Raw genomic sequence first — 22,218 nt, forward strand, 5'->3', positions numbered from 1 at the left:
ATGAAAGATCTATTAGAGTTAAAATACATCACCTACTTGACAATATTAAAGACTATTATCACTGAACTGCTATGTCTCTAAACAAGCAACAAGACAGTTTTAATAAACCACTCTGATAGCTCTGCAAAAGTTTTCAGATATTTAAAGAAAATTGGTTCTTTTAAAAACTTGTGAACTTCTCACTTTAAATTTTGTAGCAGCAACCCCAAGTTTCTTACTGCTAATTAATGAAAGTCAATTTAATATAATATACTATTTTATCAAACAAAATTTCCATTTCTGAAAAGGTCAGAAACTCACCATCTAAAAAAGTACTATTATTAGTTGAGGTTTATATTTATTAGACAATCCAGCTTTGAAGGTAAAATTATGACACTGATTCATTTTCTAACTAAAATCTCAAATTAATGTTCTAAAAAATAGAACAAGGGTAAACACTTAAAAATAGTTACATTTTAAATTGAATCTGAGGAAGTTAGAATCTATATTAGATACTGAATTGTACTTACATTGCTAGTTCTACGTGTTACTTACAGGACACTTCAAGTAAATCATTTAGGCACTATGAATCAGTTCCTCATGTATAAAATGTAATTATTATCCTTTGGTATTGACAATTTAATGTCTAATTCGGTAGTAAGGAATTTATCACAAATATATACAAATATCTAAAGTATGTGTCTATACCATAACGATTAGTCAACTCTTAATTTTCCAAAACAAAAATATTAAGATGACCAGGTTCAGCAAAAATCTGAATATTGAATCAACTTAATGGGCCTTTTTTCCCAGTAATTTTACTCTCTATGAAATGGAGAACAAAGATTTTTCTGTTTTTTCTTCCATCAGCATTATTAACATAAGGCTTAAAATTCTGGTGGACTGAATTTGTACACTGATGGCAGAAGTCCATACAAAGAGCTACACATAAACGGGTACCCCTGAAGAAATCAAGTATAATGTGTGTCAGTAGTGATTAAGACTACAGGTACAGAACATGAAACAGACAAAACTGCTTGAAAGAACTACTTGTGGGAATTAGAATTAAGGAAATGATATTTGTTTTTTACTTTTTCTCCTTTGTTATGCTGTAATCTTTAAAAATAATGACTATATTCCTTTTCTAAGCAAAAAATATAAAAGGCTAGATCATAAGTACAGAGGCCAAGCACTGTTTCCCATACAGCAGAAACTCAATTCTAAAAAAAATTCTGAATAAGTAAATAAAGGTACGCATTCTACCTTGGAGAAAGGAAACTAAGAAATACATTCTCACTAATGGTTCAAGAATGAAAAAGCAGTTATTGTTGATAATGCCACATCTATGTTTTACTGAGAGACTGGAATATTCACACAGCTTCCCTCAGCTCTTACTTTGCATGTAATATTTATTATTATACAGCACTTACAAAATAAAGGAAAAATGAATAAATCTTAAGAGAATAAGAAAGTGTAAATAGCACTGGTATGTATGATTAATAAAATGTAGTGATTAAAGCCATGGAACATAATAGAAATATGCAGGAATCATGTGGGAGAGAGAAAAAAGTAAGTAGGTAATTATACTGTGTGGTTTATAAGATTTTAATTTTAAAATTTAGCATAAACATACTTGTGCCCTCTGGATTTAAAAAAACAAAAACACAAAAAGAGAAAGCTTTGCAAAACCCATGCAATGTACTAAAAAAGATCACTTAACTGATATAGCCCTCCCCCGAAAGTCAATTCCATGCTCCCGTGCAGCTCAGTGGCGGGAGACATCACCAGCATAGAGTACCTTGAAGAGGTATTTGGAGATGAGCCAGCCATCTGCAACTTTGGGAAATCTCTTAAAAAAAAATAACAACACAGAGATATTTAAGAAACCTGCCATCATGTTTATAATTCCAAACTGAATAGCCCAATAATATGGCTACATATATATAATTTTGAAACAGTAAACACTACTTTTACCTACTAAATAAATGAACTCTGTTAAGATAAATATGACCTACACTTGGCAAGTAAATGAAGCTAGTTCCTTGTAGCCTATTGTATTGGAGAGGCTAGGGTGTCTATACATCATAGAAATATGTGAGCAGAAATTGTTCCCTGTTTACTTTTACCTCCAATATTCTTTCTCAGATCTAATAAACTGATGAGTACAATAGACCTCAAGATGAGTGATAGCTTGACTGAACTTGCTGGCTATGCACCTCAGAACTTGTAAGATTGGTTAGGAAAAAAATCACTCCTTTGGAACTATATGGCTCAGAAACTTTCCAACTTTAGAATTTAATACACATTTTTAAATGTTAACTTTTCTAAAAGTTATAAACAAATATATTTTAAAATGTAGCAGTTCTCTTTTTTTTTGCTTAAGAATTGTTATAACTTTTGTTTTCTTCCTTGTATGAAAGCAGCACTTAGATATGACATAACATATTGTCAGTCTAACCAACATTGACTAAATGCCTACTCTGTTAAAAACACTGTTTTATTTGCTATAGCTTCTAATTCTTGTTTAACAATCACCAACTGGAAAAGTACTAGAAATTCTCGCTATGTTTTTGGGAAATTGCTAGTATAATAATATGGGAAAACTCCAAAGTCAAATTTCTGAAATAACATTTCCTCCTCTCATAGTCAAACACTGAAATCTCGAAAAGCACATGGTCGCACACCTTTCCAAACACTTAGATCCGTTATAAAAACCAAATAAAAGACAAACACGTATAGTTAGTAATGTGGCATGAAAAATGAAAGGAAGAAGATACATACAGTTGTGCCACATCTATGCATCTACAATTCACTTTCTATCATCTCACTTCTGTAACATTTCAAACAAATATTAAGTTTGGAAACACACATATCCAAAATGATCTATAACCTGGTGTGCTAGTTAAAGCCCATGTTAGAACATGATGTTCTTGCTACAGCTACAATGAACAAAAATGAAATTTCTCAATATTGAAAAGTAAATCAGAATAGAATGCTTTTCATCGCAAATAACATCAATTCTTAACGTTTAAACTACATTTAAACAAAGTTCTCTATATTGTTTGTCATTTATACATCTAAAAACTTATCAAAGTAAAAGCACTTTCCATGAAAACCTGACTTAAAGATATTTTACTACAAAAAATGTACCAAATAAGCTGCATCATGACCAGATTTATGGCATTTCTTAATCAATCCCTCATGTAAGGTGAAAAACAATTACTGAAAATATTATAAAACTCAATTTATAGGATTTTTGTCTGTCTGTTTGATTTTTAAGAGACAGGGTCTTACTTTGTTACCCAGGCTGTAGCTCAGTAATATATTCATAGCTCACTGCAACCTCAAATTCTTGGGCTCAAGCAATCCTCCTGCCTTAGCCTTCTGAGTAGCTAAGACTACAGGCTCATGTCATCAAGCTCCACTAATGTTTTTGTTTTTTTGTAGAGACCAGATCTTGCTTTGTTGCCCAGGCTGGTCTCAACCTCCTGTGCTCAATGGATCAACCTGCCTTGGTCTCCCAAAGCATTGGGATTACAGTTGTGAGCCACCATGCCTGGCCTAGATTATGTTTGCTATCATTATTATTATTTTTTAATCTGTTAGTATGCTAGCCTCTGTGCCCTGATTTTCATTTTGGCTGTGAAAGACCATGGGAACATTTTCTTAAAATTTTCACTAATTTGTAGAATTTAATTGCTTTAAGTATAATTCAATTATTTTGTAGAATTTAATTGCTTTAAGTATAATTCAATTATATTCAATTAAGTATAATTCTGATTAAACCAATCTAGACAAGTTAAAAGCCACCAGAAATATCTAGATCAAACAACAATCCACTATATTCCAAGTTATCTGTAGTCACATTTCAACAACTCTCATCTTATAGATGAGACAAGATAGGCTCAGAGACAAAGCTACCAAGACCCAGCAATCACTGTTCTCTGTCACCTAATGGTTCTCTAACCTTAGGAGACAGGCAGGACCTGACGGAGGATAATTAGTCAGGTGGTTTTCCTGGTTGGTTAGAGTTCTCACAGACAACCCCAGAAGGAAGGGGGAAAAATGAGGTAGTGAAACATGTAATGAGAGGGAATATAAATATTTTTCATATAAAATTTAAATCCTTAGCAAGCAGAAGTGCTGCCCTTTAAAAAATAAGTGAATGACAAAGCTCACATTTATTTTAAAGTGCCCCAAGGCTAGTTTGTAGAAGGGATTCTTATTTGCCATGGAAACAAAACCTTTTGTTATAAAATACATAATGTTAAAAGAAAGTGAAACAGTAGCTTAGAAAAACAGTTGAGACAAGACCAAATAAACCAGGTTCAGAAAGGTTTTGCTCAAGAACAAAATTCATTCAAATACAACAGTATGATCATACCATATAAAGTTATTTTAGGTGTTAGTTTCTGAAATCTCAGGAAAAGGGAGAATCAACTCAGAGATGAATATGCAATAGAAGAATGCTTAATTATACTGAAGATAGACAGCACTTCCTGATCCAAAAAGTATACAGTTTTCAATATGAAATAACTGATGCATAATTTTATTAATATTGAAATTAGCCCTCACACAAAAAAGATTATTGGCCACTGCCTTAAACAAACAAATTTGCCTTGATAAGACTGAATATGTTTCTAATTCATGAATGTGATATTTATCTTCTATATTTTTCCTGTCAGTCATGTTCCCACTTTGTTTTCTATTCATTTCCATTTCTTTGATCATTGAACATCATGATTGACATAATCAAAGAATTTTAACACTTATGCAGAAAGTAAACTTTTAGCTTTTGCTATATTTATTCTAATTTTTTTCTCCTTGTCTGCATATATATTTTTTCCTAATAAACTTGAAGGTAAATATCTTTATATAAATGTACCAAGATGGATCATGGAAAAGACTCCTAGATAAAATGGTCTAGGAGTAAAGGGATTGCCATTTGTAAGGCAAATAAACTAATTATAAATGATCAGAAATAATTCAGACTTTTCACAAGTCTTGTCTATAAATTAGTAGTATCATACAGAACATATTCTATTCATTACTAATATTGTTAAGGTAGGTTGCTTAAAATTTTGAATCTTCAACCTTGTATTTATATATGAAAACAATTTTTCAGTGAAGCAACAGTTACAAATGCAGTAGTACTGTAACTGAGCTAACAATGAAGCAGTTCATAACTTTTCTTAAGCTTTAAAATACTATTTTAAAATGCCATTTACAGGTAGGTGGTAGGTATCAATATCTTCAAAACAAAGTATTTGTTCATTGATTTAATAATTTTTAAAATATTGAGTACCTAAATTGCGCAAATCTTTTGAAGTTTAAAAGTCATAACTTTAAAGGAAAGAAAAGGTAGAAAAACTTTTAATAAAAATAAAGATCACAGGAACAATGGCAACCAACTAAACAGTGGCAACTATTTATGAATAGAGATTAATACCATCCATCAAATTAAGGTACTTGAATTTATGGATAATAAGGGTAATAAAAGAATAAAATATATCAAAGATATCTGTACTACAGGGTCATCTCAGTTTCTTATACCAAGAAATCTAGGATCCAGGCTCAATGGATTACACCTGTATTCCTGGCCCTTTGGGAGGTGGGGAGGCAGGAGGATCATTTGAGCTCAAGAGTTGGAGACCAGCCTGGGCAACATAGTGAGATTCTGTCTCTATACAAGATTTAAAATTTTTAAAAAGATATATCTATGAGAGCTATTTAAAAAATCAGAGAGTTAAAGTAAAAATATAGTATATATGCAAACACACATAAGTATTTGGCATTCAAAATTCTAACATACTTCAATCAACTCTTAATCATAGTATATACTAGAACAAATAATATATCAGAATGGAAATTTTTCATTAGACTTCTAGTAAAGCAGCTTGCAGTGTAATATTGTTTACCTTAAGGAAAAGACATAATAATACCATCAAATGATTTTGAAAACAACAACTCCTTGAGATAAGAATATCAGAAACACGTAGGAACTGAGATTATTATGATACCCTCCTACAATGAACAAAGTCCACTAAATTGTGCAATCTTTCTCCTGTTCAGTAAAATGAAAAATATTTACTTTCTTTAGATGAGCAATATTAGAGCAATAAAGCAAAAATTGAATTACATAACAAAATTAACAAGAAAGCATTTTTCCATTATTAAAAATAAAGTATGACTTGATCATTACAAGTACTGTAAATTACTCTATGCTAATTTGCAAAAATCACAAGGTCAAACTGGGAATGTCTCATCAATTTTCTGACAGAAACTCAAAGGGCTACAAACAGATAAACACAAATGAACTAACATCAGAGATCATCAATTTCTGTTAAATACATGAAATTTATTCTACATTGTAGAATAAAACATTTCTTTAACTCTTATTAAAAAAAGACATTCAAAAATATCTTAGATAATTTTTATCAATAGTAGTATTTAGTTAAGTCTTTTTATAATGTCATCTTCTTTGTGGTACTCTCCCTTCCCCAGAATCCAAATCTAAATTTTGAATCATTTTATTTAAAGAGATTTTGAAAGTGATGTTAATGTAAAATAAACCTGAAAAATTCCCCAGGGAACCAAAGCTTAGAACCATTAATAAATCTCTCATTCTGTGAATAAGTAAATATTTAAATTGGGGGATGAAAATGACTCCTTGAAAATTCTGGCTTGGTTATAAAATACCAAGATCATTTTGTCGATATGTCTTAAACAAATATAAATATTTAAGATTTTTTTTTACCCAGAAATACCTATTAACAAACACAGTAATTAAGAGTGCTACAATAATATGACTCAAACAGAAGGAAGTACCCAAATATATGAGAATTGTGTTATAAAATTTTAGACCTTCAAAACAATATAAAACATTATAGAAGATAAAAATATTTCACGTTTTAAAACAGAAATCGTAAAGTCTCAAATGAAAAATAAGTATAAAATAATAAACCACCAACAGTAATCACATAGGAAGACTGATATCAAGAGAGAAAAAAGGTCACTACGATCAAAATGGGTTTATGTAAAAATGAGTCACACATGATATAAATAATTAGTTGGCCAGGCGCGGCGCCTCATGCCTATAATTCCAGTGTGAGGTGAATCACCTGAGGTCAGGAGTTTGAGACCAGCCTGCCCAACATGGAGAAACCCATCTCCATTGAAAATACAAAATTAACTGGGTGTGGTGGTGCACCCAGTGCGTAATCCCAACCACTTGGGAGGCTGAGGCAGGACAATGGCTTGAACCTTGGAGGCAGAGGTTGCGAAGAGCCAAGATGGTACCATTGCATTCCAGCCTAGGCAAAAAGAGCAAAATTCCATCTCAAAAAATAATAATAATAGTAATTAGTTTCTTTCCTATTCTAGGGCAATTAAAGACTCTCTCCACAAAAGAAATAAGCAGAAAATGAAAAAAAGATTAGCATGAAAATACATTCAATTTCATTTCTTAATAAATATAAATTAAAATAATAATTATGTGTGTATATATATATTTCACCTTATATAAAATTTGTGGCTCTCCATTTTTAGAATCTATGTAGTTAACTATTTTCTCCCAAACCTTAAATTTATTGTAAAACATTAAAATAGAGGTTAATTTTATTCCATATGCAATTTAAAACATCAAATCAAATTTACTAAGGTGTATATAACCTTGGATGCTTCAAGAATTATGTGAATATGATGATTTTCTGAGACATAATATCTGCTTCAGCATTCCTAAATTTCCAAGTATATAACTTAAAAGAGTGTTTCTCAGAGGGGCCTTGCCTTGTCTAAAGCCAAACTCTGGTGACCTTCAGGGCCAATTTCTTATCTCTGGTATCATATTTTGGCTTGAGTGTATGGGATTTTATTGGATGAATTGTGTTCATATGTTACTGCAGAAACAATTTAAGTCTCATTTGTGTTCAAACCAAGATTTTTTTCCAACAAATGTTGGAAAATCTTCAAAAATGAACAAAGAAAACTCAAAAGCCAAATGAACAGGTTTATCATTATCCATTGTTTCTAACAATGTTTATACTACACTTCAAAAGACGGCCTCATGGGGAGGTGACTATTTATCCTCTAAGTCAGGAAGAGCTTTGAGGTTCAAGCCAGAGTTCCTGAGCATGCTTAGGTATCCTAACACTTCAATTGGATTAGAGAAATTCTAAAATGTCAAGTCACAGGAGTTCTAACTCTTTGTAAGCTTCCAAATCCAAGTCCTATCAGAAAAAAATATAAAAAATATTACTCTTACATCAATTTTTCAACAAATATTGACTGAGTTTCTGCCATATCACAGACACTGCTCTAGAGATTTGGGATACATCAATGAACAAAACAGGTGAAGATCTTAACCCTGGTAAAACTTACATTTTAGTGGAGGTGAAGAAAGATAATAAACAATAATCATAATAAGTAAATAACATAATATGTTAAAGTTAAGACTTAATGTAACTCAGGAAAGAAGGCAGTAATGCTTGGGGTTGAAAGGAGGGTAGGTAATTTATCATTTAAAATATAGTGGAAGGGTTAAATCTCATTGAGTAGTTTTCAAATGGATGAGAGAGTTAACCATTTAGATACTGGAAGAAGTGTGCTCCTTACACAGGAAACAGCCAGTGCAATGGTGCCTTGTGGCAGAATGTGCCTGATATAGCCAAGAAAAATCAAAAGACTGATAAGGCTAGGGAACAGTAACTTGTGGGGGAAAAATTAGCTGTACACAAATATAACTGGAAAAAATGCTAATCAATATAAAATCTAAACTGAATGTGAGTCAGCAAGCCAGATGTTAATAAGTATAATGAGCAGATTAATTTATAGCAAATTTAACAGTATCTTATATGTATCATTTTTTTCTTTAGTAAGTGCTATATTTCTAATTGACAGTCTATACTTCTTTGGTATACTCAGCTCTCAGCTTTTTCTTTTCTTTTCTTTCTTTTTTTTTCTCTTGGAGATAGAGTCTCACTCTCTTGTCCAGGCTGGAGTGCAGTGGCACGATCATGGCTCACTGCAGCCTTGGAATCCTTGGGCTCAGGTGATCCTCCCTACCTTAGCCTCCCAAGTAGTTGAGACTACAGATGCACACCACCATGCCCAGCTAATTCTTGTATTTACTTTTGTAGAGGTGGGGTTTCACCATGTTGTCCAGGTGGGTTTAGAACTCCTGGGGCTTAAGTGATCTGCCTGCCTTGGTTCCCAAAGTATTGGGATTACAGGCATGAGCCACTGCACCTGGCTAATTTTTCATTTCAATCATTATTTTCCATATAACCTTTATAAAAACCACTAATATATCCCATCCTCATGCTACCAAGATGAAGTTTACAATGTTGTCTCTGACTACTTTACTGCTAAATTTCATATTTTTCTTAATTGATGTGGCTTACTAGTTAGTCCATAAATAAAGTCATAGATGACATTTTAGAGAATTGTAATTTTCATTTGAGATACTTTTATAACTCTTTATTGTGTAAAGCCTTCCCTGACCCATCCAAGAAAAACAGATATTTACTTCTTTGTGAGATATTATACTTGTTAATACTTCTATTATGACTTGATGACATTATTATACACCATTATTTGTTAATGTGTCCTTCTACCTTTCAAGACTGAGTTTCATGTGAAAGCATACCTCATTGATCTTGTATCCTGGGCCCCCAGCACAGGGCCTAAATTTGTTGTTGAATAAGAGAATGGATAAGGTAAAGAGAATAGAAAAATGGAAAAAAAAATTGTGGGTGGAGGGAAGCCACAAAAAGCAGAAAGTATATATTAACCGTCAAATTTAAGGCATCTGTTTCAGAAAAAGAACAGGGAACTCAGGTTATGATTCATTTCCAAAACAGAGGAAAAGGAGAAGTAATATTTGGCCAAGAAAAATATGGAGGGGTGATAGTAAAGGAATATTCCTTGGGACTTCTTTTTACTGTGCTCTGTGACAAATTATCCAGTTTTCTAAAGTAAGTGAGGATCAAGGAGTTGGAATCCTATATGTTATAATCAAAAACTGGGATCCTCCCCATTTAAAAATGTTTTAATGGGAAGCAATAGAATTTGAGGGAGTTATAAATTTATTCTCCATAGTAAATTTGCTGTTGGTATACAGTTCTATGAGTTCTGAAAGATAGAGGGAGACATGTAACCATGTTTGTAAGACATGTAACAGTTCCACCATGAAAAGAAGTTCCTTACTCATGATGCTATATAGTCAACCCCCACCCTGCAACCTTTAATCCCTAGTACCACTTACCTATTCTTTGATATTACAGTTTGATATTTTTTAGAATATCATATAAATAAAATCACACAGTAACCTTTAGAGTTTTTCTTCTTTCATTTAGCCATAATGTATCTGACATTTATACATGTTATTGTGTGTGGAAATGTTTTTTTCCCTTTTTATTACTGAGTTTGTCAGCGTATGAACATACAATAGTTTATGCATTCATCACATAAAAGATGTTTGGGTTGTTTCTAGTTTTTGACAGTTATGAATAAAGCTGCTATAAACAGATTTTTGTGTGAACTTATGTCTCCCTTTCTCTTGAGTAGAAGTGTGGGATTTGAGTCTACAGAGAAATAAAAGTATATTTAACATTATAAGAAACTGACATACTGTGTTCCAAAGAGGGTCTGCCATTTTACACTCTCATCAGTGATGTATAAGAGATTCAATGTGCTCCTTACCCTGAAAAGAGCTTGATAAAGGTGTATAGAGGTACCTAATATGGTTTGAATTTGCATTTACCTAGTTACTGATATTGAACATCTCCTCATTTGTTTACTTGCCATATGTGTAACTTCTTTGATAGAATATCTGTTCAACTATTTGCACATTTTAAAATTGGATTGGTTTTCGTATTATTAATGTTTTTATAGCATTTCTTTGCATATTATGGATACAGTCTCTGTCAAATACATGATTTGCAAATATTTTTTCCTGTCCATGCCTTGTCTTATCATTGACAGTGTCTTTCAAGGAGTAAAAGCTTTTAATTTTGATGAGGTTCACTTTATCAATATTTTTTGTTTTATGGATTGTACTTTTGTTGTTAGATCTAAAATCTGTTTGCCTAATTAAAGTTAAATAAAGATATTCTACATTTTTGTTTAAGGATTTTATTCTTTTACATTTTATGTTTACACCTATAACCCACTTTGAGCTAACTGCTGTAGATAATGTGATGTAAGAAACAAGGTTCATTTTTTTTTTTTTGCACACAGATATCCAATTACCCTAGCACTTTTTAAAAAGATTTCACTTTCCCATTAAATTGTCTTTGGGCATCTAGCAAAATGAACCAAGTATATTTGTATGTATCTTTTTAAAAACTATTCTATTTATCCATACATATAAGCTTTCAACAATAACACACTGATTACTGTATCTTAATAGTAAGTCTTAAAATCAGATAGTTTGAATTTCCAACTTAGATCTTCCTTTGTGAAATTATTTTGCCTATTCTGGTTACTTTGCCTAGCCATATAAATTTTAGAGTAAGTTTTATATCTACAAAAAAGCCTTCTAAAACTTTGAGATTGCACTGAATCTATAGATCAATATGTAAAGAGCTGACATCTTAACAACACTGAGTTTTCCAATCCATAACAAAGAATTATCCATCCAAAATATTAACAGTATCAATGTTGAGAAACCCTGTTGTAAACGTCTGCAGATGCCCTTTAAGGAAGTTTTCTTCTAATACCTAAACATAAATATTTTTTATTAACATGAATGAATGTTAAATTTTGTCAAATGCTCTTCTATGCATCTATTGATATGATCCTATGATTTTTATTCTTTAGCCTGCTGATAAAATGAAATACATTGATTTTCAAAGGATGGAAGCATCCTTGCATTCCAGAGTTTTATCTGTCAATATGTATTGAAGATTCTGGTGTCTGTGTCCATGAGGGGTATTAGTATGTACAGTTATTCCTTGTTTTAATGTATTTTACTTTATTGTGCTTTGCAGATATTAAATTTTTTTGTTTGTTTGTTTTTTTGAGATGGAGTTTCGCTCTTGTTATCCAGGCTGTAGTGCAATGGCGCGATGTCGGCTCACCACAACCTCCGCCTCCTGGGTTCAGGCAATTCTCCTGCCTCAGCCTCCTGAGCAGCTGGAATTACAGGCATGCGCCACCATGCCCAGCTAATTTTTTGTATTTTAGTAGAGACGGGGTTTCACCATGTTGACCAGGATGGTCTCGATCTCTTGACCTCGTGGTCCACCTGCCTCAGCCTCCCAAAGTGAGATATTGAATTTTTTGGATGTTGAAGGTTTGTGTCAACCCTGCATCCAACAGGTGCCATTTTTCCAATAGCATGTGCTTATTTTATGTCTCCCTGTCACATTTTGGTAATTCTCACAATATTTCAAATTTTTTCACCACTACTGCATCTGTTATGGTGATCTGTGACTAGCGGTCTTTGATGTTACTATTGTAATAATTTTGGGGCACCATGAACCATACCCATATAAGATGGCAAGCTTAATTGATAAATGTGTGGGTCCTGAATGGTCCAGCTACCAGTCATTTCCCATCTCTTTTTCCCCTCAGGCCTCCCTATTCCCTTGAGACACAACAATGTTGAAATTAGGCCAATTAATAACCCTATGAGGCCTCTAAATGAAGAATGGCATGTCTCACTTTAAATCAAAAGCTGTACATGATTAATCTTATTGAGGAAGGCATGTCAAAGACTGAGATAGCCAAAAGTTAGGCCTCTTGTGCCACTTAGCCAGGTGGTGCATACAAAGGAAAAGTTCAAAGGAAATTAAAAGTGCTACTCCAGTGAACACAGGAAGGAAAGTGAAAGAGCCTTATTGCTGATATGAAGAAAGCTTGAGTGGTCTGAACAGAAGACCAAACCAGCCACAACATTCTCTTAAGCCCAAGCCTAATCCACAGCAAGGTCCTCTCTTTAATGCTGTGAAGGATGAGAGAGGCAAAGAAGCTACAGAAGAAAAGTTTAAAGCTAGCAGAGGTTGGTTCATGAAGTTTCAGAAAAAAGGCCATCTCAGTACATAAAAAATGTTAATAAAACAAAAAGGTGAAGTAGCAAGTGCTGATGGAGAAGCTGTGGTAACTTATCCAGAAGATTGAACCAACATAACTGATGAAGGTGGCTACACTCGAGAACAGATTTCAATGCAGACATAACAGCTTTATGTTGGAAGAAGATGCCATCTAAACCTTTCATAGTAAAAGAGGAAAAGTTAATGCCTGGCTTTAACTTTTAAGGCTTCAGAGGACAGGCTGACTCTCTTATTAGGGGCTGGTGGCTTTAAATTGAAGCCAATACTTATTTACCATTCCAAAAATCCTAGAGTACTTAAGAATTATGCTAAATCTACTCTGCCTGAGCTCTATGAATGAAACAACAAAGCCTGGATAACAGCTCCTTTGTTTACAGCCTTGTTTACTAAATAATCAAAGCCCACTGTTTTGATCCATTATTCAGAAAAAAGATTCCTTTCAAAGTGTACAAGGAGTTAAACATTGTTTTTATGGCTTCTAACACAACATCCATTCTGTAGCCCAGGTAATTTAGCCTCAAATCTTATTATGGAAAAAATACATTTCTTAAGGCTCTAGCTTCCACAGACAATGAGTTTTTGATGGATCTGGGCAAAGTAAATTTAAAATCTTCTGAAAAAGATTCATCAAGAATATTTGTGATTTATGAGAAGATGTCAAAATACCAACATTAACAGGAATTTGGAAAAAGTTGATTCCAACCCTCATGGATGACTTAGAGGGGTTCAAGACTTTGGTGGAAGGAGACACTGCAGATAACATGGAAATAGCAAGAGAACTAGAAGTGGAGCTTGAAGATGTGACTGAATTGTTGCAATCTTATGATCGAACTTGAACAGATGAGGAGTTCCTTCTTATGGATGAGCAAAGAAAGTGGTTTCATCAAATGGAATCTACTCCATTTCAAGTGAAGACACTGTAAACATTATTGAAATGATGATTTCAAACAACAAAATATTTAGGATATTAAATAAACTTAGTTGATAAAGCAGTGACAGAGTATGAAAGTACTGACTCCAATTTTGAGAGTTCTACTTTGGGTAGAATGCTACCAAATAGCATTGCATGCTACAGAGAATTCTTTCATGCAAAGAAGAGTCCATGGATGCAGCAAAATTCACTGCTGTCTCTTTGCTGCTGTTGTTGAGATGGAGTATTGCTATATTGCCCAGACTTGTCTGGAACTCAAGTGATCCTCCTGTCTTGGCTCTCAAGTGCTGGTTTTATAGCTGTGAACCACTGTGCCTAGCCCATTGTTGTCCTAAGACATTGTCGTATCTACCCCATCCTTCAGCAACCACCACCCTGATCAGTCAGCAGCCATCAATATTGAGGCAAGATCCTTCACCAGCAAAAAGGTAATGAATTGATGAAGGCTCAAATGATTGTTAGCATTATTAGCAAGAAATTATTTTAATTAAGGTATGTACATTTGTTAAACATAATGCTATTACACACTTAATAGACTACAGTATAAACACAACTTTTCATATGCACTGGGGAAACCAAAAATTTTGTGTGACTTGCTTTATAGCAATATTTACTTTATTGTATTAGTCTTGAACTGAATCAGCAATATACCTCAGTATGAGTAAAATTTCCTTTTCTTGTTATTTTGTCTAATTTTGTATCAGGCTAATAGTTTTCTTAAAATGAGTTGAGAAATATTCTCTCCTATTTTCTAAGAAGGATTGAGCAGGATACCATTATTTCCTTAATGGCTGATTGCAATCGACAGCAAAAATATCTAGGCCTGGAGTTTTCATTGTTAGAAGATTTTAAATACAGTCTCAACCACTTTAATACATGTATAATTATTTGTGTTATCTATTTCTTTATGAGTTTTGTTAGGATTTGTCTTTCAGTAAATTGGCCTATTTCCTCCACAATTCACTTATTATCCTTTGAATGTAGGGCCTGTAGTCATAGGCCCTCTTTCATTACTGATATTGGTAATTTGTATCTTCTCTTGTTTTCTTGGTCAGTGTAACCGAAGTTTATTAATTTTAATGATTTCAAGCAGTCATTGTTTCATATCACCAATTTTTTTTTGGTTTTAATTTCATTGATTTCTGCTTTTATCTTTATTATTTCCTTCATTTTGCTTATTGTGGGTTTAATTTTCTCTTCTTTTTTCATTTTTTTTCCCCTCTTTTTTTGAGACAGAGTTTCACTCTTCTTGCCGAAGCTGGAGTGCGATGGAACGATGTCAGCTCGCCTTAACCTCCGCCTCCTGGGTTCAAGCGATTCTCCTGCCTCAGCCTCCCAAGTAGCTGGGATCACAGGTGCATGCCACCACGCCTGGCTAATTTTTTATATTTTTAGTACAAATGGGGTTCCACCATGTTAGCCAGGCTGGTCTTGAACTCCTGACCTCAGGTGATCTTCCTGCCTTGGCCTCCCAAAGTGGTGGGATTACAGGTGTAAGCCACTGCACCCAGCCCTTTTTTTTTAGTTTCATAAGGTAAAAGCTTAGGTTACTAATTTCAGACCATTCTCCCTTTCTAAATAAGTTTTTAATGTTTTAAATTTCCTTCCAAGTACTGCTTTAACTGTATGCTACGCATTTTGATACAATGCATTTTGACTTGTCATTCAGTTCAAAAGACTAATTTTCCTTGAGAATCTCTCTTTGATTCAAGAGTTAAAGTATGTTTTTATATTTTCAAAAATTTGGTGATTTTTCAGATATCTTCTGTTCTTGATTTCTCATTTAATTCCACTAGAGAACACATTTCATATGATTTCAATTCTTTTAAATTTTATGGCTCAGAATAAGATCTCTTTTTAATGTTCCACTTGCCCTCGAAAAGAATATGTATTCTGCCACTCAGGATTATTTTATAAATGTCAATTATAAATGTTGGGGTGGCCAGGAAGAGTGGTTCACGCTTGTAATCTCAGCACTTTGGAAGGCTGAAGTGAAAGGATTGCTCAAGCCCAGGAGTTTGAGACCAGCCAGGGCAACATAGTCAAACCTAGTTTCTACAAAAAATAAAAAAATTAGCTGGTTGTAGTGGTGTGTGCCTGCAGTCCCACCTACTCAGGAAGCTGAGGTGGGAGAATCATTTGAGTCTGGGAGTGATTGTGCCACTGCACTCTAGCCCAGGCAACAGGGTGAGGCCCTGTCTTAAAAAGGAGTTGGGGTGTTTTATAAATGTCAGTTGGTTGATAATATTGCCCAGATCTTTTGTATACTTACTAATTTTCTGTTTACTTGATCTACTATCATGAGAGGAGTACTGATATTGCTAAGTTTAATGCAGATTTTTCTATTTTTTCCTCTCAGTTCTGTTAGCTTTTGCTTTTTAGACTCTGTTGTCAGCCACATACATATTTTGGTATTGTTCTGTCTTCTTGGCAAATTAATCTGCTATTTAATATGTAAATGTTAAACTTCATCCATGTCTGAAGTTTTCTTTGTTCTGAAATGTACTTTGATATATAATTAAATCTATTGCAACTTTCTTTCAATTACTTTCTGTATGGAATAACTTTTTCTATCCTTTTAACCTATCTTTATCACTATAATTAAAATGGGTTTTCATAAATATATATTGAGTCCTTTTCTACCCAATCAAAAAATCTCTCTTAATTGGTGTGCTTAGGCCATTTATATTTAACATACCTATTAATAAGGTTTGATTTAGGTCTACCATTTTATTGTTTGTTTTTTGTTTGTGCTTCCCCCCGACCAGCACCTTCTTTGTGGATAACTTTATTGTTTTAGTGTTCTATTTTAATTTACTTACTGGATTTTTGGTTAAAACTCTTAGCATCTTTGTAGTCACTATTTTAAGGAATGTAATACCTAAACTTTAATAGTCTATAGCTAATAGCTTACCATTTCAAGTAAATACATATAACCACAAAATTCCCTTTACTCTGTAGCCTTTGCTTTAAAGTCACTTTTATTACACATGCAAACCTTGAAACCTTCCCCAGCAATTCCATAAATTTTGGTTTCAAGAGTAGAGTCAGGGCCAGACATGGTGGCTCACACCTGTAATCCCAGAACTTTGGGAGGGGGAGATGGGAGAATTGCTTGAGTAGTCATATTGAAAGACCTTAGTAGAGGGTAAAAAATCTGCTGTATTTATTTAGATATTTAAAATTTCTGTTGCTCTTCCTTTGTTCATGAAGTTCCAAGTTTTCTTCTGATATCATCTCCCTTTAGCCTTAAGAACTTTTGTTAGCATTTCTTTTAGACAAGATTTGCCAGTAGTAACATTAGTTTTCCTTCATCTGGGAATTTCTTTATTTGTCTTCATCTCTGAAGTACGTTTTCACTGACTACAGAATTCTGGGTTAGCAGTTTCTTCTAGAACTTTTAGAACGCTAAAGATGCTACTCCACTTTTATCTGTCCTCCAAGGTTTCTGTTGAAAACCCTGCAGTCATTTGAACTGTTGTTCCCTAGATGTAATAAATTATATTTCTCTGGCTGCTTTCATGACTTTCTTGCTTTATTTTTTATATTTAGAAGTTTGATTATTATGTGTCTAGGAGCAGTTAACTTTGAGTTTATCCTTTTTGAGGTTTTGCTAGGTTTTTTGTTTTGTTCTGTTTTGAGTTTATGTGTGTGTATGTATGGTGAGAACACTTGAGATATACTGTCATAGCAATTTTCAAGTACACAATATAGGTCTCCAGTGCTTAACCATCTTATAACTGAAGGTTTGTAGCCTTTGACCAATATCTCCCCTTTTCTCCTATACCCCTGCCCCTGGTAATCAACATTTTACTTTCTGTTACTATAAGTTTGACTCTTTTTAGACTCCATATCTCATCCATGAGATCATGTCGTATTTGTCTTTCTGTGTCTGGCATACTTCATGTAGCTTAATGTCCTCCATGGTCATATAAATTATTGCAAATTATAGGATTATTTTTAATCTGAAGTGGTATTCCATTGTGGTGTGTGTTGAGGGGGTGAGAGTATACACTATAGTTTTATTAATCTATCCCTCTGTTGACAGTTACTTAGGTTGTCTTAATATCTTGGCTACTGTGAAAAATCCTGCAATAAACATAGAAGTGCAAATATCTCTTCCAAATACTTTATTTTCTTTCAATAAATACTCAGAAGTAGAACTGCTGGATCATACAGTAGTTCTACTTTTAATTTTTTGAGGAACCTCCATACTGTTTTTCATAATGGCTGTCCTAATCTATATTCCAACCAATAGAGTAGAAAGGTTCCCTTTTCTCTACATCCTTGCCAATACTTATCTTTAGATTTTTTTTATACTAGCCACCTAGACAGACATAAGGTATTATCAAATTTTGTGGTTTTGATTTGCATTTTTCTGATAAGTAGTGATATTGAGTGTCTTTTTTTCTTTCTTTTTTGAGACAGAGTTTCACTCTTGTTGCCCAGTCTAGAGTGCAATGGCACGCTCTTGGCTCACTGCAACCTATACACCTCCTGGGTTCAAGAAATTCTCCTGCCTCAGCCTCCCAAGTACCTGGGACTATACGCATGCACCACTACACCTGGCTAATCACTGCATTTTTAATAGATATGGTGTTTCACTATGTTGGCAAGGCTGCTTGTCTTGAACTCCTGAACTCAAGGATCCTTGGCCTCCCAAAGTGATGGAATTATAGGTGTGAGCCACTGCACCTGGCCTCTTTGTCCATTTTTATATTGTTTTATTTTTTTCTACTGAGTTACTTAGATATTGTGGATATTAACCCCTTGTTGGATACATGGTTTACACATGTTATCTCTCATTCTGTAAGTTGCCTTTTCATTTAGTTGACTGCTTCCTTTGCTGTGCAGAAACGTTTTTTGAGACAGGGTCTCATTCTGTCACCCAGGCTGGAATACAGTGATGAGGTGATTGCTCACTAAAGCCTCAAATTCCTGGGTTCAACTGATCCTCTTGCCCCAGCCTCATGAATGGCTGGAACTATAGGTACATGCCACCATGTCTGGATAGTTTTTAAACTTTCTGTAGAGATGGCATCTCAGTATATTGCTCAGGTGGGTCTCAAACTCCTGGCACTCTTGGTCTCAAGCAATCCTCCTGTGTTAGTGTTGCAAAGCACTGGGATTATAGGTATGAGCCAGTATGCTTGGCTTGAAATTTCTCAGTTTAATTTCGTTCCACTTATTTATCTTTTGTTTCCTGTACTTTGGGTGCTAAATCCAAAAATATTTTTGCCAAGCGCAGTCTCAATGAGCTTTTCCCCTATATTTTCTTTTAGTAATTTTACAGTTTCTGGTCTTATGATAATTACTTAATTTGTTTTGAGTTGATTTTTGCATATAAGAGAAGGGTCCAATTTCTTTTTCTTTTTACATGTGGATATTCGGTTTTCTGAACACTATTTACTGAACAGATTATTCTTTCCCTGTTGAGTACTCTTGGTGTCTTATCAAAAATTAGTTGACCATAATATGCATATATTAATTTCTGGGTTCTCTAGTCTGTTCCATTGGTCTATGTATTTGTTTTTGTTAGTTACCAAGCTGTTCCAATTACTATAGCATTGTAACGTAATCTGATATCAGGAAACACAATGCCCTCAGCTTTGTTTCTTTTACTCAGGATTGCTTTGGCTACTCAAAATTGGAGGTTTCATATACATTTTAGAAAACTTTTCTTTTTTCTATGAAAAATATCATTGGAATTTTGATAAAGATTGTATTGATGAGAGACTGTGACATCAGGAAGACTGGCAAACTCTGAACAGATCTTTGCAGGGAAGGAATTTAGAGTGGATGGAGGGAGGAAGCAGATACTGGGTCGAAGGAAGAAGAAGCAGAGAACACAGCATGGGGAGGCTAAGCATTGGGACTTGTTCCTGGCCCCTAGGGAAAACATGAATTGAACAAATGAGGAGTGGCCGGCTCTCATCAGAGACTGCCAGGATCCAAGCAGCAGGAGATCATTCTCCCCACAGACACTTGAGCTGGCAGGGAGAGATGCCTGAAAAGGCTGTAGGTAGAGGACTCCAGCCTGTGCAAAACAAAGAGGGTTTGGCATAGGAAGAGCTGTGGTGGAGCACATCCAAGGATGCCCTTCTTCCAAGGCTTCCTATGCTCCTCTGGCAGACTTTAGCCTTAGGGTGACTCTCAGACCTGGACAGAGCAAGGCAGGCTTGTGTGTGGGACAAAGCCAGTCTGATCTGAGCACCCTCCTGTCAGCTAACCTCTCCTTGGATGCCAGTCTCACCACGTCCACTTGCAATGCAGCCTCAGATGCCCAACCAGGGTGCTTCCCGGGGGCCCTATAATGCCTCCTTTGCTGACAGACAATTCTTGACAATCATAGAGCTCCAAAAGACCAGCCTCTGCCAATGAGTGCTAGTCCACCCACAGATTAACCCCAAGGCAGACTTGTCTCACCTACTTTACTGGTACACATTACTTGCCCATGCCCCGACTCCCCACTGCTTTGCTGGCACATGTCACCCTCCTATCCCCTACCATGCTGCTGCATGTGTGTGTGTGTGCACCCTGACACCCTAGGACTGCCGGCATGAGTTTACCCTACCATTATTCCCCCACTGATGTGTGGGCACCAAGATACACTGCCAACAATGTGAATATACATACTGATACCAGCAACCACACCAACTGCTAGCGCCCTGCTCCTGCCATGATGGCAGCAAGAGAGAAAGCACAGATGCCAACACCTCCACCCTTACCACAGCTGTGTAAGTACCTTCAGGTACATCACTGCCCCACTCCCAATGGTAATCTGCCCCAGTCAACGCATGTGCACCTCACTACACTTCTACAGATGTTGGCACATGAGGAAGCATGGATCCCACTGCCACCACCTCAATGAAGTGCTTTGGCTGGCACCAGTCGTAGGAGTATTTTGACCAGTGGAGTGAAAACACCTTGGCCCTTCCAGTGAAGCAGGTTCCTAACCTTGAGGGGCCAGGGAACAAAGCCTGGGGCCTGGTACTAGTCCCCCAGAGTTACAGCACACAGCCTAGGAGTGCTGAGCTAAGTCTTGGCCCACTAAAATCTTCCAGAAATGAAGCCAGTCAACTGAACTCACCTTATGTCATAATCTAACACCCAAGTTGAACTCACCTTATGTCATAATCTAACACCCAAGGACATCAAAGAATAAAAAGGAAAATAAACCTATCCAAGGACAGCAGCATCAAAGGTTGAAGGAGCATCACCCCACACACAGAGATAAGAAAGAACTAGCATAAGAACTCTGGCAACTCAAACAGCCGGAATGTCTTATTACCTTCAAACCACCACCTAGTTGCCCAGCAATCATTCTTAATCAGGTTGAAATGGCTGAAATGAGTGACACAGAATTCAGAACACGAGGAATGAAGATCACCAAGATTCAACAAAAGGTCGAAACTCAATCCAAGTAATCTAAGCAATACAACAAACTGATACAGAAGCCGAAAGATATAAGGGCCATTTTAAGAAAGAAGCAAACTGACCTGATAGATCTGCACACTTCAAAAATTTCATAATATAATCGCAAGTTTGCGATTTGACCAAACTGAGGAAAGAATCTCAGCTCTTGAAGACTGGTTCTTGAAATTAACTCAGTCAGAAAAAAAAAAAGAATAAAAAGGAATAAACAAAACCCCTGAGAAATATGGCATTATGTAAAGAGACAAAATATATGATTCATTGCCATCCCTGAAAGAGAGGGAGACAAAGCAAGGAAATTGGAAAACATTTCAGGATAACAACCATGAAAATGTCCACAATCTCGCTAGAGAGGCCAACATTCAAATTCGGCAAATGCAGAGAATCCTGTGAGATACTATACAAGATGATCATTCCCCATGACATATAGTCATTAGATTTGCCAAAATCAAAATGAAAGAAAAAATGTTAAAGGCAGCAAAACAAAAGGGGCAGGTCACCTACAAAGGGAACTCCATCAGGCAAACAACAAACCTTTTAGCAGAAACCCTACAAGCCAGAAGAGTTTGGGAGCCTATACGCAGCATTCTTACAGAAAAAGAATACCAGGGGAGTGGCCAGGAGGGCTGATTAGAAGCAGCTAGTGTGCATGGTTCTCATGGAAAGGAATGAATGCAGTGAGTTAATACAGCCCTTTCAACTGAAACATCCAGGTACTCGCAATAAGATTAATCAAGGAAAAAAACTTGACCCATGGAGAACAAAGAAAAGCAAGAAAGGACAATAGCCCACCCAGGAGCAACATGGCACCAGGGGAAC

The 22,218-nt window shown here is 35.1% G+C and overlaps 1 protein-coding gene and 1 long non-coding RNA gene across 18 annotated transcripts in view; one reads left to right on the plus strand and one right to left on the minus strand.

Moving 5' to 3' along the window:
* RUNDC3B (RUN domain containing 3B) overlaps nt 1-22,218 on the minus strand; it is a 207,653-nt gene that overhangs the window by 120,087 nt on the left and 65,348 nt on the right. For 6 of the 17 annotated variants that reach the window (XM_054237814.2, XM_009002536.5, XM_054237808.2 and 3 more), the window contains exon 3: nt 1,778-1,828. The exons of 9 other annotated variants lie outside the window; for them this stretch is intronic. Coding sequence is in view for 5 of the 8 variants with exons in the window: in XM_009002536.5 (XP_009000784.1) it covers nt 1,778-1,828 (51 nt within the window). In the remaining 3 variants the exon portion in view is untranslated. Of the gene's footprint in view, nt 1-1,699; nt 1,829-22,218 lie in introns of all 17 variants that reach the window. 2 more of the 17 variants (XM_078342951.1, XM_078342949.1) reach the window with 1 other exon arrangement.
* LOC118143689 (uncharacterized) overlaps nt 1-22,218 on the plus strand; it is a 116,888-nt gene that overhangs the window by 16,539 nt on the left and 78,131 nt on the right. The gene's annotated exons all lie outside the window — the stretch shown is intronic.

The sequence above is a fragment of the Callithrix jacchus genome, chromosome 11, assembly GCF_049354715.1.
Source record: "Callithrix jacchus isolate 240 chromosome 11, calJac240_pri, whole genome shotgun sequence".
Lineage (NCBI taxonomy): Eukaryota > Metazoa > Chordata > Mammalia > Primates > Cebidae > Callithrix > Callithrix jacchus.